Source organism: Salvelinus alpinus, chromosome 25 (assembly GCF_045679555.1).
Source record: "Salvelinus alpinus chromosome 25, SLU_Salpinus.1, whole genome shotgun sequence".
NCBI classification, from domain to species: Eukaryota; Metazoa; Chordata; class Actinopteri; order Salmoniformes; family Salmonidae; genus Salvelinus; species Salvelinus alpinus.
Genome location: NC_092110.1, coordinates 26,686,258 through 26,703,440, shown reverse-complemented (window position 1 = coordinate 26,703,440; position 17,183 = coordinate 26,686,258). Strand labels below are relative to the sequence as shown.

The window sequence follows — 17,183 nt, the reverse complement described above, 5'->3', positions numbered from 1 at the left end:
GGTGTCTCCCCCTTTGAAGAGGGGGATGACCGCGGCAGCTTTCCAATCCTTGGGGATCTCAGATGATACGAAGGAGAGGTTGAACAGGCTGGTAATAGGGGGTGCGACAATGGCGGCGGACAGTTTCAGAAATAGGGGGTCCAGATTGTCAAGCCCAGCTGATTTGTATGGGTCCAGGTTTTCCAGCTCTTTCAGAACATCTGCTATCTGGATATGGGTAAAGGAGAAGCTGGGGAGGCTTGGGCGAGTAGCAGCGGGGGGGGCGGGGCTGTTGGCCAAGGTTGGAGTCGCCAGGAGGAAGGCATGGCCAGCCATTGAGAAATGTTTGTTGAAGTTTTCGATTATCACGGACTTATCAGTGGTGACCGTGTTACCTAGCCTCAGTGCAGTGGGCAGCTGGGAGGAGGTGCTCTTATTTTCCATGGACTTTACAGTATCCCAGAACTTTTTGGAGTTAGAGCTACAGGATGCAAATTTCTGCTTGAAAAAGCTGGCCTTTGCTTTCCTGACTGACTGCGTGTATTGGTTCCTGACTTCCCTGAACAGTTGCATATCGCGGGGGCTCTTCGATGCTATTGCAGTTCGCCACAGGATGTTTTTGTGCTGGTCGAGGGCAGTCAGGTCTGGAGTGAACCAAGGGCTATATCTGTTCTTGGTTCTGCATTTTTTGAACGGAGCATGCTTGTCTAATATGGTGAGGAAGTAACTTTTAAAGAATGACCAGGCATCCTCAACTGACGGGATGAGGTCAATATCCTTCCAGGGTACCCGGGCCAGGTCGATTAGAAAGGCCTGCTCGCAGAAGTGTTTTAGGGAGCGTTTGACAGTGATGAGGGGTGGTCGTTTGACCGCGGACCCGCGGCGGATACAGGCAATGAGGCAGTGATCGCTGAGATCTTGATTGAAGACAGCAGAGGTGTATTTGGAGGGCAGGTTGGTCAGGATAATGTCTATTAGGGTGCCCATGTTTACGGATTTAGGGTTGTACCTGGTGGGTTCCTTGATGATTTGTGTGAGATTGAGGGCATCAAGCTTGGATTGTAGGACTGCCGGGGTGTTAAGCATATCCCAGTTTAGGTCACCTAACACAACAAACTCTGAAGCTAGATGGGGAGCGATCAATTCACAGATGGTGTCCAGGGCACAGCTGGGAGCTGAGGGGGGTCGGTAGCAGGCGGCAACAGTGAGAGACTTATTTCTGGAGAGATTAATTTTTAAAATTAGAAGTTCGAACTGTTTGGGCATAGACCTGGAAAGTATGACAGAACCTTGCAGGCTATCTCTGCAGTAGATTGCAACTCCTCCCCCTTTGGCAGTTCTATCTTGACGGAAAGTGTTATAGTTGGGTATGGAAATCCCAGAATTTTTGGTGGCCTTCCTAAGCCAGGATTCGGACACGGCAAGGACATCAGGGTTGGCAGAGTGTGCTAAAGCGGTGAGTAAGGCAAACTTAGGGAGGAGGCTTCTGATGTTGACATGCATGAGGCCAAGGCTTTTTCGATCACAGAAGTCAACAAATGAGGGTGACTGGGGACATGCAGGGCCTGGGTTTATCTCCACATCACCCGAGGAACAGAGGAGTAGTAGGATGAGGGTGCGGCTAAAGGCTATCAAAACTGGTCGCCTAGAGCGTTGGGGACAAAGAATAAAAGGAGCAGATTTATGGGCGTGGTAGAATAGATTCTGGGCATAATGTGCAGACAGGGGTATGGTGGGGCACGGGTACAGCGGAGGCAAGCCCAGGCACTGGGTGATGATAAGAGAGGTTGTATCTCTGGACATGCTGGTCTCAATGGGTGAGGTCACCGCATGTGTGGGGGGTGGGACAAAGGAGGTATCAGAGGTACGGAGAGTGGAACTACGGGGTCCATTGCAAACCAAAACAATGATAATGATAACTAGCCTGAACAACAGTATGCAAGGCATATTGATATTTGAGAGAGACATACAATAAGGCATGAAGTGATTGCAGGTCTTGATTGGGAGAGCTAGCTAAAACAACAGGTAAGATAACAGCAGCAATAACAGGGTGCTAGTCTAACACAGCAACAACAGGTAAAAATGGCGACGACTAGGCAGAGAGGGTCGGATTAACTACACACAGATCCTGAGTTAAAGCACAGAGCCGACAGATAAAACACAAATAAACAGAATGGAGTACCGTGAATTAATGGACAGTCAAGCAGGCATCAGCTATGTAGCCAAGTGATCATAGTGTCCAGGGGGCAGCCGTAGATGGAGCAGGGAGGCCTCCACTAAGCTAGCACGCGGCGTTTAAAGTTAGTAGCCCGGGGGGTGGTCTGCTCAGACGGAGGGGGTCTGCTCAGACGTGGTCGTGTCGACAGAGAATCCAAGCCGGATGGCGATGGCGAAAGAGAGGTTGTGAATTGTAGAATTGTGTTTGCTAACTGGTGCTAGCTTCGTGGCAGTGGCGCTAGCTGCGCTAGCTGCAAGCTAGCTGTGAGGATCAGAAGTAGTGGCTCAGGGATTACGGCAGGAATCCGGCGTTGTTGTCGAGAGACAGTCCGATGCTGGTAAATTGGTGAGTAATATCCAGGCTAATAACAGGGCTGGTGTCTGTGCAGAAGGTAAAAGCTGCTAGCAGCGGCAAAAAATGGCTAAATTAGCTTGTAGCTGATTTAGACCAGTTGTGATGGATTGGCAGGGCTCTGTGTCGGCAAAAAAAGGTCCAGTCCAATTGGCAAAAGAGGTATTGTAGCCCAAGAATTCGCTGGTAGACCTCTTCGGCTAGCCGGCAGATGGGCCTAGCTCGAGGCTAGCTCAAGGCTAACTGGTGCTTGCTTCGGGACAGAGGTGTTAGCCAGTAGTAGCCACTCGGTTGCAGCTAGCTAGCTGTGATGATACGGTGTAATTGTCCAGAGCTTGCGTCAGGAATCCGGTGATGTGGTAGAGAAAAAGCAGTCCTATATGCTCTGGGTTGATATCGCGCTTGCAGACTGGCAGGTATTGGCCCGAGCTGAAGCTGGCTGTGTCCGAGTTAAGGGTGAAGACCGCAGCAGTGGCTAACTGACTACTAGCTAGTAGCTAGTTATCTGGCTAGCTTCTGATTGGGGTTACGGTTCTAAAGTATAAAAAATAGCAGGTCCGTACCACATTGGGTGAGGCGGAATGTATATTCAGTTCCTAGATGGAAAGTGAAATTAAAATATATACGAAATGTATACGAAGAATACGAGGACTATTTACACGGGACAAGACAAGACAAACACACGTCCGACTGCTACGCCATCTTGGAATCTATTGTGGGCTTCTAATACTTCTCCTATATTTAAAATGTGGATTGACCAGATTGATGACATTCTTCCTCACTTATGACCTCCGCAAGAGAGAGCCCAAGTTTGATAAACTCTGGTCTCCACTACTCAACTATATTTCAAATTGGACAGAGTGAATGGGGTGATTAGGGAAATGAGCAGATACATGTTGTGTAAGATGCTGTAAAAACTAATTATTTGCTCGTCGTCTCAGCTAAGGCTGGAAATACCTAACAAGAACCTTGATAGTGCTGCTGTTTTTGTTATTATTTTAAAAAATATATACAGTATATTATCATTGTTATTTTTTTTAAATTTTTAAGTCTGTCAGATCTGTGAACGTGGAATGTGTTTTGTTGGTTGATTGAAAAACAAGAAAACTTAATAAAACTTTAAACTGGAAAAAAGCACAGTCTAAGGCACTGCATCTCAGTGCTAGAGGTGTCATTACAGACCCTGGTTCGATTCCAGGCTGCATCATAACTGGCCGGGATTGGGAGTCCCATAGGACAATTGGCCCAGCATTGTCTGGGTTAGGGTTTGGCCGGGGTAGGCCGTCATTGTAAATAAGAATTTGTTCTTAACTGACTTGCCTAGTTAAATAAAGGTTACATTTTTAAAACTGTTGAAAAACAAATGATTGTCCCACTAAGCGCAAAACAGATGGGATGGCATATCGCTGCAGAATGCTGTGGTAGTCATGCTGGTTAAGTGTGCCTTGAATTCTAAATAAATCACCAACAGTGTCACCAGCAAAGCACCCCCACACCATCACACCTCCTCCTCCATGCTTCACGGTGGGAACCACACATGCGGAGATCATCTGTTCACCTACTCTGCATCTCACAAAGACACGGCGGTTGGAACCAAAAATCTCACATTTGGACTCATCAGACCAAAGGACACATTTCCATCGGTCTAATGTCCATTGCTCGTGTTTGTTGGCCCAAGCAAGTCTCTTCTTCTTATTGGTGTCCTTTAGTAGTGGTTTCTTTGCAGCAATTCAACAATGAAGGCCTGATTCATGCAGTCTCTTCTGAACAGTTGATGTTGAGATGTGTCTGTTACTTGAACTCTGAAGCATTAATTTGGGCTGCAATTTCTGAGGCTGGTAACTAATTGGAGTAAACAATAAACAAGTCAATAACACAGTAGGAAAAAAACCAAAATGAGTCTATATACATTGTGTGCAAAATGCATGAGGTAGGCAATAAATAGGCCATAGGAGCGAATAATTACAATTTAGCAGATTAACACTGGAGTGATAAATCATCAGATGATCATGAGCAAGTAGAGATACTGGTGTGCAAAAGAGCAGAAAAATAAATAAATAAAAACAGTAAGGGGATGAGGTAGGTAAATTGGGTGGGTTGTTTACAGATGGACTATGTACAGCTGCAGTGATCGGTTAGCTGCTCAGATAGCAGATGTTTAAAGTTGGTGAGGGAAATAAAAGTCTCCAACTTCAGCGATTTTTGCAATTCGTTCCAGTCACAGGCAGCAGAGAACTGGAAGGACAGGCGGGCAAATGAGGTGTTGGCTTTTGGGATGATCAGTGTGTTGTTATCGTGACCAGTGAACTGAGATAAGGCGGAGCTTTACCTAGCATGGACTTATAGATGACCTGGAGCCAGTGGGTCTGGCGACGAATATGTAGCGAGGGCCAGCCGACTAGAGCATACAGGTCGCAGTGGTGGGTGGTATTAGGAGGTACAATGTAGAATGTAGAAAATAGTAAAAATAAAGAAAACCCCTTGAATGAGTAGGTGCGTCCAAACTTTTGACTGGTACTGTAAATCAAAACTAGACATGGAACTGACGTCTGTGCCCAGTGGGATATCCTTAAAAGCCTGGTAAACGAAGCACTGTTTAGTATTTTTTATCATCATGATGATATGGCCGGAGACACTTTGCTTTTTAAAAGTCAAATTTTTTGAAAACATGACTGCTAACAAGCAAGAAGGTGTCCATGTTGTTGTCATGGAGATAAGGAGCAGGTTTTCTGTCTGGATAGTTATTGTTTGATTTAAAGGTTAAGTAAAACCACCTGTCTTGCCTGGTATGGTTGCTATGGTTTCTGTTGGCTGGGACGTGAGGGGACAGGCTAAATGCTGAGTAACACTGCCAAGATGGGGGGGGGGTCCATCTGCTGAATCTTCTCACTTTATTTCCTTCTTTCTTTCTCTCTCTCTCTTACCCTCTCTCTCTTTATTGATTTATTTATATTTTTCTCCCTCTCTCTCTCTTTCTTTCTCTTTTTTCTCCCTCACCCTCTCTTTCTCTCTCTGTATATATACTGTATATATACTTTATCTCGCTTTTTCTCTCTCTCAATGTCTGTATCTTTCTGTCTCTTCTTTGTTATTCTTTCTCTCTCTACTGACTCATGTTGGTGACCTCTTTGAGAAGATCATTTATGAATGGGGGACAAAGTGAGTCATTAGGCCTTAGAGCAGTATGCTGAGCTCTACAGGGCGGATGCCAGCAGAGGGTATTTATAGAACCAGCCTGGGTGCTGCTGGGGACTGCTTAAGGGTCATGGTGTTGGAGGAACAAATTCTGCATTGAATGCATATTCAAAACCAATTCATACTCCAATGCCATTGTTAGTCCATTTTAAAGTAGTCCGAAGAGGATAAGTTTTCTTCAAATGAGAAACCCAGTGGAAATATTTCCTGGAGAATGGAATAGAGGATGAAGAATTCACTGAAGGGACTGAACACAAATCAATTAGCCCCTGTCAGTACATACATTCATAAATTATTTAATTGGATGCCCAGAAGACATGCTTGAATTTTTCAGTGAGCATAAAGTTTGTGTAACAAATAATTGCAAACTGTTGAAAACTCCATTAGTCCCTACAATATACTAGTTTGTTAGAAATGCTGGCCTGCTGTATAATTCAGTGTACTGTATTCCTCCTTCCCTTTCTATATGGTCAGTGGTATCTGGTATCCTTGGGACGTCCCTGCCATAAACACTAACCATAACCTTAACCCCTACCCTAACCATAAGTCTTACCTAACCCTAATCTTAACCCTTACCGTAACCATTTAAAATGTCAACTTCCAGGGGGTAGGGACATCCTAAGGATTCTGGATAGCACAAAACCTCTCTCTATAAGAGTTCTGATGAGCCAAGACCACTGTGGGCTTTGATCATTAGATGTTCTTCAAATGGACAAGCTGTTTGAGTTGATAGCCTGTTACAGTATTAGGCTGCTCCGTCAAAGTTCTTTTTTAAAGGAAAGGACACATCAAACCCAGTTATTTATGTAGTCACATTCTCATTTGCACTTGAAAGATATTATAATTTTTATAATCCCCTGCTCATCAAATACATGTAAGGAGAATGTCAACACTCCACAGTGAATACCTCTCAGTGGTCTCTCCGCTCTCTGATCGTCAACGGCATAGCCCTACACTACCTCATCTACTTCAACTACCACATCATATACCTTCCTTTTAACGTTGACCTTCTCTATTCCTCTATCTTTCAGAGGTCACGTACACAAACAACTACAAGAAGATGACCCCTCCACCGGTCCCGCCCCGCTCCACCGTAGGCTCTAAGCCCCTCATCTCAGTCACGGCTCAGAGCAGCACAGAATCCACCCAGGATGCGTACCATGAGGGCAGACCTCCTCGAGGGTGGGGGGACGCGCTGGGCCTGAGCCTGGGCCGGTCCCTGTATAACTCCACAGACAGTCTGGACAGTGCCAAGGCGGTGACTATAGCCATGGAGGCTGCAGGGGTGATGTCTGGGAAGAGACACCCGTCCACAGACAGTCATAGCTCAGTGATGACCTGTGATAAAGCCATCCTGGTGTCCAAGGCTGAGGAGTACCTCAAAACACCACGCTCCTCCATAGGTATACAGGTGAGTGGCACACACACACAAACACACACACGGGTATACAAAATTCTTTGCACACACACACACCCACCCATTCATAAAGTCGCACGCTCATGTATCCCACTCCGGCACACCCGTCTCTCCTCTAGGTCTAAAAATAGAACCAATGAGTCATCCTACTGCAATCCATTAATTAGAATTCAACTCATGAATCGGGCTTTACTGAATGGGTCTCTCTCCCTTCCTCCCTCCCTCCCTCTCCCCTCTCCCTCTCTCTCCTCTCTCTTTTCTCTCTCTTCACTCTCTTACCCTCTCTCTTTTCTCTTTCATTCTATCTTCCCTCTGTGACCCTGGGAGTAAGGGGCTTCATCACACACTGCAGTCTGCAGACATTAGGCCTGACAGTTCCCCAGAATAAAACAGACAGACAGACAGACAGACAGGCAGACAGACAGACAGGCAGACAGACAGACAGACAGACAGACAGACAGACAGACAGACAGACAGACAGACAGACAGACAGACAGACAGACAGACAGACAGACAGACAGACAGACAGACAGACAGACAGACAGACAGACAGACAGACAGACAGACAGACAGACAGACAGACAGACCGGCAGTCACCAATTCAGACTGCATACAGCCTTTTATCAAAGAAGAATATTAGAGTTGTTCTGCTTGTGTATGGTGCAGTGAGCTCGTTCCTTCCCTATCTCACTATAGGCTGGGACTATCATGGATTCAGAGCTATCTACATGTATCTAATTGAACTCAGAGGGTTTTCTTTAATGGAAGCTTCTCTAATGTCAAACATATAAAGTGTGGTGTACCGCAGGGCAGCTCTCTAGGCCCTCTACTCTTTTCTATTTTTACCAATGACCTGTCACTGGCATTAAACAAAGCATGTGTGTCCATGTATGCTGATGATTCATCCATATACGCATTAGCAACCACAGCTAATGAAGTCACTGAAACCCTTAGCAAAGAGTTGCAGTCCGTTTTCAAATGGGTGGTCAGTAATAAACTGGTCCTGAACATCTCTAAAACTAAAAGCATTGTATTTGATACAAATCATTCCCTAAGTTCTAGACCTCGGCTGAATCTGGCAATGAATGGTGTGGCTGTTGAACACGTTGAGGAGACTAAATTACTTGGTGTTACCTTAGATTGTAAACTGTTATGGTCGAAACATATTGATTCAATGGTCGTAAAGATCGGGAGAAGTCTGTCCATAATAAAGATTTTTTGACACCACAGATTTTTTGACACTGCAGGTCCTGCAGGCTCTAGTTTTATCGTATCTTGATTATTGTCCAGTCGTGTGGTCCAGTGCTGCAAGGAAAGACCTAGTTAAGCTGCAGCTGGCCTAGAACAGAGTGGCATGTCTTGCTCTTCATTGTAATCAGAGGGCTGATATAAATACCATGCATGCCAGTCTCTCTTGCCAGTCTCTCTTGGCTAAGAGTTGAGGAGAGACTGACTGCATCACTTCTTTCTATAAGAAACATTCATGTGTTGAAAATTCCAAATTGTTTGCATATTCAACTTACACACAGCACTGCCACACACACTTACCCCACCAGACATGCCACCAGGGGTCTTTTCACACTCCCTAGGGACAGAACAAATTCAAGTAAACATACTGTATTATACAGAGCCATGAGTGCATGGAACTCCCTTCCCTCTCTTATAGGTCCCGTGTGGCTCAGTTGGTAGAGCATGGCGCTTGCAACGCCAGGGTTGTGGGTTCATTCCCCACGGGGGGACCAGGATGAATATGTATGAACTTTCCAATTTGTAAGTCGCTCTGGATAAGAGCGTCTGCTAAATGACTTAAATGTAAATGTAAATGTTATAGAGCAAATGAACAGCAAACCTGGTTTCAAAAAACAAATAAAGCAACACCTCACGGCACAATGCCTCTCCCCTATCTGACCTGCTTGTTGTGTGTACTATATGTAATGACATGTACATGTAACTGATAGATGGACACATATGCACACTACATGTTATTGTTTTCAATGTATGTAAATTGTTAAGTATTTTGTCTGTGATGTCTTTTTCGTTATGTGTCAGACTCTAGTAAGACTAGCTGTCGCCAATTGCATTGTCTAATAGCATCGTCCTAATAAATCAAATCAAATCAAATTACTCTCAATGGTCACCCTCTTCTATCCTCCTGTCTTTCACCTCTTTCTATTCCCTCTTCTTTTCTCATTCTCCTCTCTCTCCTTTCTCAACTATCTATCTCCACTTGTCTCTTTGCCCATTCTTTCTTTCTTTCTTTCTTTCCCTCTCACTCTCTCCTTCTCTCTTTCTCTCTGTTTCTCTCTATCTCTCCATCTCTCTCCTTCTCTCTTTCTCTCTCTGTTTCTCTCTATCTCTCCCTCCTCTCCTCCCTCTCTCTCCCCCAGGCAGGGTTTGTTTGTGGAGACAGGTGAGTCTCAGTCCCTCAGAGATGATCAGGCAGCCCATCCTGGGTGATGAATGAAGATTTTAAATAGCTGAGCTGAATGGCGTGCCGCTCAGCGTGGTGCCTTGCTGTGTTGCATGCCACGCTACCCAATCACACTACCCGCCGTCTCCCCAAATCTGCTCACTAACGGACCCCTGATTCACCACACTCCTAATCAGATGCAGATACAGAATAATAGATAGAATTGCTGGGGAGAGTAGGCAGAAGGAGAGAGAAGGAAGAGAGGGTATGGTGGGTGACAGAGAGAAAGAGAGATAAGGAAGAGAGGGTATAGTAGGTGACAGAGAGAAAGAGAGAGAAGGAAGAGAGGGTATGGTGGGTGACAGAGAAGGAAGAGAGGGTATGGTGGGTGACAGAGAGAAAGAGAGAGAAGGAAGAGAGGGTATGGTGGGTGACAGAGAGAAAGAGAGAGAAGGAAGAGAGGGTATGGTGGGTGACAGAGAGAAAGAGAGAGAAGGAAAAGAGGGTATGGTGGGTGACAGAGAGAAAGAGAGAGAAGGAAGAGAGGGTATGGTGGGTGACAGAGAGAAAGAGAGAGAAGGAAGAGAGGGTATGGTGGGTGACAGAGAAGGAAGAGAGAGTATGGTGGGTGACAGAGAGGAAGAGAGAGAAGGAAGAGAGGGTATGGTGGGTGACAGAGAGAAAGAGAGAGAAGGATGAGAGGGTATGGTGGGTGACAGAGAGAAAGAGAGAGAAGGAAGAGAGGGTATGGTGGGTGACAGAGAAGGAAGAGAGGGTATGGTGGGTGACAGAGAGGAAGAGAGAAAAGGAAGAGAGGGTATGGTGGGTGACAGAGAGAAAGAGAGAGAAGGAAGAGAGGGTATGGTGGGTGACAGAGAGAAAGAGAGAGAAGGAAGAGAGGGTATGGTGGGTGACAGAGAGAAAGAGAGAGAAGGAAGAGAGGGTATGGTGGGTGACAGAGAGGAAGAGAGAAAAGGAAGAGAGAGAGAGAGAGACAGGGGGTAATGGAGAAGGAGAGGCAGGAAGGCCTGAATTACATTGGTTTTCAAATTGGATCCAATGATGTGTGTAAAATACAGAAGCACTTTCGATTAGTAATGGCTGGCAGTGTGAATGTCTACATTTATTGAAACATACCAGACGTGCCGCATGCAACACCAAAATGCAGCAAAACCTCCTACAAAGTTTCCCTTTAAACTGTGCAGCTAGTATTCAGCCAGTGTGGTAAGATCAGTTTAAATTCACCTGCATCGTCACAGACCTCCTAGGCATGTACAGTTCAGTAGAATTCACCTCTGGTACTGAAGCCTACAACCCTATTGATTGGCCCATAGTTTGACCTTTCACCCCTATACTCAGAAATGACCACAATCTTAATCCTTAGCCTTTGACCGTTTGGGCGCAGTGTTTGAGTTTTGACGCCTTACGTTCTGGGGGCATTTATAGTGTGTGGCGTCGATATTAGGACAGCGTAAGAATGGATAATGTAGCAGGATCTTACTCTCACTACCTACCTACTGTAACTTACTACCTGCCTTAATCTCCATATGCTGATGCCTACAGTTTCCAAGGTTTCCACACCTGAGCTGTGTATGCGTGTGTGTGTGTGCGTAGCGTTGTGTGTGTGTTCACCAAACCAGGTGTTGCTTATTTTTTCTGTCTCTGCCAGCACACTTTGAACATTTCCCAGGCTCCCCTAAATCTCTCCCCTCCTCATCCATCATAGAGCAGCAGCCCATTCTGTCTCTCTGAGGTGGATTTTGCTTTGTGCCTTTAGCAGAAAGTAATGGAGGTCACCTGGACCAGTAGCGACTCACCACTGATTACCTTTCTGGGAAAGAAAAGGAGGATTCCGAGTGCTCGCTGCCTGAATAGAAAAGTGTCCCTCCAAAAATGTCACTGTTTGTACCAGGCTACTCTGCAATGTAGCAAGCTTGACATTTTACTAGACATATGCACAATTCTCTGTTCATTGCAAACCACTTAAAGCTAAAAAGTTATTCATGTGAGTTTGGAGCTTTTAAGACTCTCAGACAGACAGACAGGCAGACAGACATTCTATCAGGACTCTGCCTGCTTCAGCTGGATTCCACTGTGTGGTCTCTCAGAGCGGAGGAGGATTCAAATGTGGGTCAATAGATGTTCAAATTACCCTGTTAATAATAAAGTTTAAAATTAGAGGTCTGCTGGTCTCACACTTGTATTACTCAACAGAGAGACAGCATGTCAGTGGGCGTCACAAGGACTAAATCGAGCTACCACACACACCACACACTTCTACCTCCCAGATAATTCTAGTCCCTGCAGACTGTAGGCTATATGCAACTGCACTGTAAAAGTTTTGTTGACAGTACAATGTTTTCTTTCTGACTCGAACAGTCACAGGATACATGTTTTTGTGTGTGAAACAAGTTCATGGAGAAAGATCGGATTAGAAAAAAAGAGATAGACAGGGTGCCCATGGACCATGGACCATGGACCATGTGTGAGATAGATAAAGAGAGAGAGAGACAGAGAAAGAGGGAGAGAGAGCGACAGACAAAAAGAGAGAGAGAGAGGCAAAGAGAGAGAATGGCAGCGAGAGAGAGAGTGTGCGAGACAGACAGACAGACAGACAGACAGACAGACAGACAGACAGACAGACAGACAGACAGACAGACAGACAGACAGACAGACAGACAGACAGACAGACAGACAGACAGACAGACAGACAGACAGACAGACAGTACATAAAGGAAGTAGAGGGTCAGTGCTGCTAGTGCCATTCAATCAGGATCAGCAACTCTCAGGACAAACAGGGATCAGTCTCTACCATCCCTGGCCAGCACCATCCACCCAGTACCATGCTTCAATGAACACTAACAAAGACCTGTCTGTCAGTCTGTTACACACCACCCCAGGCACACTATACATGATCACACCTCTCCACACCCTAATTAGTTTTTTTACTACCGTCCCTGTGTATCTCCAAAACGGCTGCTTGTTGTTGGTATAAATCACTGTGTTGTGTGCTGAGGGTGTTGAAGAACTAGTTGTGTTTGGTTGAGTTCTCTGCCTCTGTAAATCACACTGTAGTTATGTTCTGACAGGCCGCTTACAGTTGAGGAGGCACAGCACGGGACCAATAACCCCACGGACGTCTGGGAGTGGTCATAATGAGAACACTGTTGCTGTTTTATTGTGTTGCATTAGGTGGAAGCAGCCACCGACTCGGAGTCAGAAACCAAAGGATCGAGGGAATACCATTCTGTGGGGATCCAAGTAGAAGAAGACAAAAGGTAAAATGTTGTTTTTCATACATTCCTTTTCTTATCCCATTTCTGTAACAATGGCTTTACTACAGGCCTGGCCCAGTGTGTCATTACCAAAGTCACCACCAGCCTTTCATCTTTCTCTCTGTGTGTGTTAGTTTACAATATCCCTTGTTAGCCTGAATGTTTGCTTTCCCTAATCTGTGTGTCTCAGAGGGCAGGGCAGGTTGAAGCGCTCCAACAGTGTAACAGCCTCCGTTCAGGCTGACATGGAGATGGAGGGGTTTCCCACCATGGAGGACAAGGGCCTACAGTTTGGAGGGGGCTTCCTAGGGGGGCACTCTGAGCCCAGCACGCCTACCCAGTACGGAGTTCGCACCGTCCGCACCCAGGGCATCTTCAGCTACCGGGAGGACTACCGGACACCCACGGAGCCCCCCAGCCCCCAGCAGACCTCCAGCGAGACCACCTGGCAGCTAGAGCCCCCCTCTCCCAGGGAGCCCGCAGCATCGTCTGGAGAGTCGGGCCGGGTGTCCCCCGCCTTGCGGAGGGATGGAAGCTGGTTCATGCAGCTGCTCCACGCAGAGACCAAGAGGATGGAGGGATGGTGTAAAGAGATGGAGGCAGAGGCAGAGGAGAACGACCTCTCTGAGGATAGTGAGTGGGATAGGAGTCAGAATGTACAGTCAATTAGGAAACATTTTCTTCCATAGAGACTCGCAAGACTTTTAGGTAACAGATGATGAGTTGATTTTCTGTCTTTCAGTCCTAGGTAAAATCAGGAGTGCGGTGGGCAGTGCTCAGCTCCTTATGTCTCAGAAATTCCAGCAGTTATACTGGCTTTGTCAGCAGAACCTGGTGAGTAAAGTCATTGAAACATTGTGTGTGTCTGTGTACATACAGTTTGTGAGTGTGTGTTAAAAAAAATACAATACCGGTCAAAAGTTTAAGAACACCTACTCGTTCAAGGGTTTTCTTTATTTTTGCTATGTTATACCTTGTAGAATAATAATGAAGACATCACAACTATGAAATAACACATATGGAATCATGTAGTAACCAAAAAAGTGTTAAACAAATCCAAATGTATTTTATATTTGAGATTCTTCAAATAGCCACCCTTTGCCTTGATGACAGCTTTGCACACTCTTGGCATTCTCTCAAACAGCTTCACCTGGAATGCTTTTCCAACAGTCTTGAAGGAGTTCCCACATATGCTGAGCACTTGTTGGCTGCTTTTCCTTCACTCTGCGGTCCAATTAATCCCAAACGATCTCAATTGGGTTGAGGTCAGGTGATTGTGGAGGCCAGGTCATCTGATGCAGCACTCCATCACTCTCCTTGTTGGTCAAATAGCCCTTACACAGCTTAGAGTTGTGTTGAGTTATTGTCCTGTTGAAAACAAATCATAATCCCACTAACCGCAAACCAGATGGGATCAAATCAAATCAAATTTTATTGGTCACATACATATGGTTAGCAGATGTTAATGTGAGTGTAGCGAAATGCTTGTGCTTCTAGTTCCGACCGTGCAGTAATATCTAACAAGTAATCTAACAATTTCACAACAACTACCTAATACACACAAGTGTAAAGGAATGAATAAGATTATGCACATATAAATATTTGGATAAGCGATGGCCGTGCGGCATAGGCAAGATGCAGTAGATGGTATAGAGTACAGTATATACATATGAGATGAATAATGTAGGGTAATGATGGTATATAAACATTATATAGTGGCATTGTTTGAAGTGACTAGTGATACATTTATTACATCCAATGTTTTATTATTAGGCTAGATGTGTGAGTCAGTATGTTGGCAGCAGCCACTCAATGTTAGTGATGGCTGTTTAACAGTCTGATGGCCTTGAGATAGAAGCTGTTTTTCAGTCTCTCGGTCCCAGCTTTGATGCACCTGTACTGACCTCGCCTTCTGGATGATAGTGGGGTGAACAGGCAGTGGCTCGGGTGGTTGTTGTCCTTGATGATCTTTTTGGCCTTCCTGTGACATCGGGTGGTGTAGGTGTCCTGGAGGGCAGGTAGTTTGCCTCCACTACCCTCTGGAGAGCCTTACGGTTGTGGGCGGAGCAGTTGCCGTACCAGGCGGTGATACAGCCCGACAGGATGCTCTCGATTGTGCGTCTGTAAAAGTTTGTGAGTGTTTTCGGTGACAAGCCACATTTCTACATTGTAGAATAATAGGGAAAGACATCAACACTATGAAATAACACATATGGAATCATGTATTAACCAAAAAGTGTTAAACAAATCCAAATGTATTTTATATTTGAGATTCTTCAAATAGCCACCCTTTGCCTTGATGACAGCTTTGCACACTCTTGGCATTCTCTCAACCAGCTTCACCTGGAATACTTTTCCAACAGTCTTGAAGGAGTTCCAACATATGCTGAGCACTTGTTGGCTGCTTTTCCTTCACTTTGCGGTCCAACTCCTCCCAAACCATCTCAATTTGGTTGAGGTCGAGGGATTGTGGAGGCCAGGTCATCTGATGCAGCACTCCATCACTCTCCTTGTTGGTAAAATAGCCTTTACACAGCCTGGAGTTGTGTTTTGGGTCATTGTTCTAGTGAAAAACAAATGATAGTCCCAAGCCCAACAGGTCAGAAACTATTGAATTCGTCATTGAGTGTGGAAAAATACAAAATAAGAAATCTAGTACTTCTGAGATGACAGCATCTTGAGGTGAACAATAAGAGACTGTGAATTTCCGTGTCACCAATGACGCATTCACAGCTCTGACTAGAATACTGAGACGACCCTCCTTTAAATTAAGAACTATCTACGCAGTCCATTATCTCTTCATATTGGTTTACCTCTATTCTTACTCCTCTGTATTGATCTCAGCCAAATAGCAAAGATTTGAGATTAAGCCGGTCTGGACAAATTGTACTGCTATTTTTTGCCATATGCAGCAGAAATGGCAGCATTCAGAAAAGACTGAAAAGTGCACAGGGGATTATTTAGTTTGAACTAGTCTTTTATATAGAGTTTTTCTGCCTCTATTTCCCAGATAGACATTTTCCAAATAATACTGCATAGACTTTCAGAACATGGATTTGAGTCTATTTCAAGAAGTGGCATCCGGCAAATAAGAGGCTTAAGGAGATGTCTAATTGTGCTTTATTTGTATTTCCCCCTTTTCTCTCCTGGATAACTTAAGCCTAACTTGAACAAGCTTCCAAAGACAAGCGCAGACTCATGCATTACAGTGGCTTGGAAATAAAATGACATTCAAAAAGAGGCAAATAATTAGTAGGAAGCCTTTTGTCATAATTTTGATGTTACAAGATTGACTTTAGATGCAGTATAACATTAGCTAGCTAGCTAAGCTTGAGGGGAGGCCACTGGATTTTAGCTGGCTAATGTTACCATTGCTAGCTATTTTTTACGAACTTTGCTAGCTAATGACAACATTGTCATTTGTCTAAAGTAAATTTGATGACATGATAATGCTGGCAAAGTTGTTTCTACTAAGTATTTGACTACTTTAGCAATGTAATCATATTTCCAGGCACTATAGTGTAATTTATACAAAATAGTAGTTAGCCTCCGTCCAGAATGACTGGGCTAATCACCACTTTAGGGCACCACTATGGCGCCGCCGATGGAGGATGGCTTATTAAGAACGTTCATAACAATGTCATGACGCAACCGAGTGACGGAGGTGCAATCTATCAATACGGCAGCCGCATACTTTATGAATTATAGAACTACTAAAGCTTTGCCTGGTACTGTATGTATGTGCATGTGTACTGTATGTATGTACATGTGTACTGTAGCTCTTTGCACTACTTAATAGTGACAGTGGCCTAAGCTATTGTATTAATAACGTGCAATTACCATTTACCATGTACGACACATGTAGTTCTGAACACTTATTAAGTATTGCTTACTCTTTTTCCTTTCTGAGACCTTCCACTTTATTAACTTCATTGTAATTCAAAGAGTGACCCAAACCTTTACTTCAGAGCCTATATATTTAGATCTACATTCAGAATGCAGCAGTCTGAAACTCCCCCAGACAGTTGGCTTTGATATTGTTGTGCCCTCCAGCTATCCAATATATGGAGCACATCAAGTCACTGAATTAATTGGGGGAGATGGTAAGCCGGGGTCCAATGGGATGCTATGGATCTTATTTTTCAACTCTTAACTTCATAACAGAGTTGGAGATTTAGGCTATAGTCTCACTAGTATCATCTGTGGTGTCAATAGTGTGTCTGAGACACTGGAGCTCCAGCTGATTGGGACTTTGGTCGATGTGATGTGATGAATAAGACTGACTGGCAGTGAATGAAATGTGAGCCCTCTTCATGATTTCCCATCCTCATGGGGGTT

At 44.8% G+C, this 17,183-nt stretch overlaps 1 protein-coding gene across 1 annotated transcript in view; it reads left to right on the top strand.

The window, feature by feature from the left end:
- dlgap2a (discs, large (Drosophila) homolog-associated protein 2a) overlaps positions 1-17,183 on the top strand; it is a 232,481-nt gene that overhangs the window by 212,513 nt on the left and 2,785 nt on the right. Inside the window, exons 9-12 of the mRNA XM_071366369.1 lie at positions 6,775-7,154; positions 12,763-12,848; positions 13,036-13,478; positions 13,588-13,679. Coding sequence (XP_071222470.1) covers positions 6,775-7,154; positions 12,763-12,848; positions 13,036-13,478; positions 13,588-13,679 — 1,001 coding nt within the window. The remainder of the gene's footprint in view (positions 1-6,774; positions 7,155-12,762; positions 12,849-13,035; positions 13,479-13,587; positions 13,680-17,183) is intronic.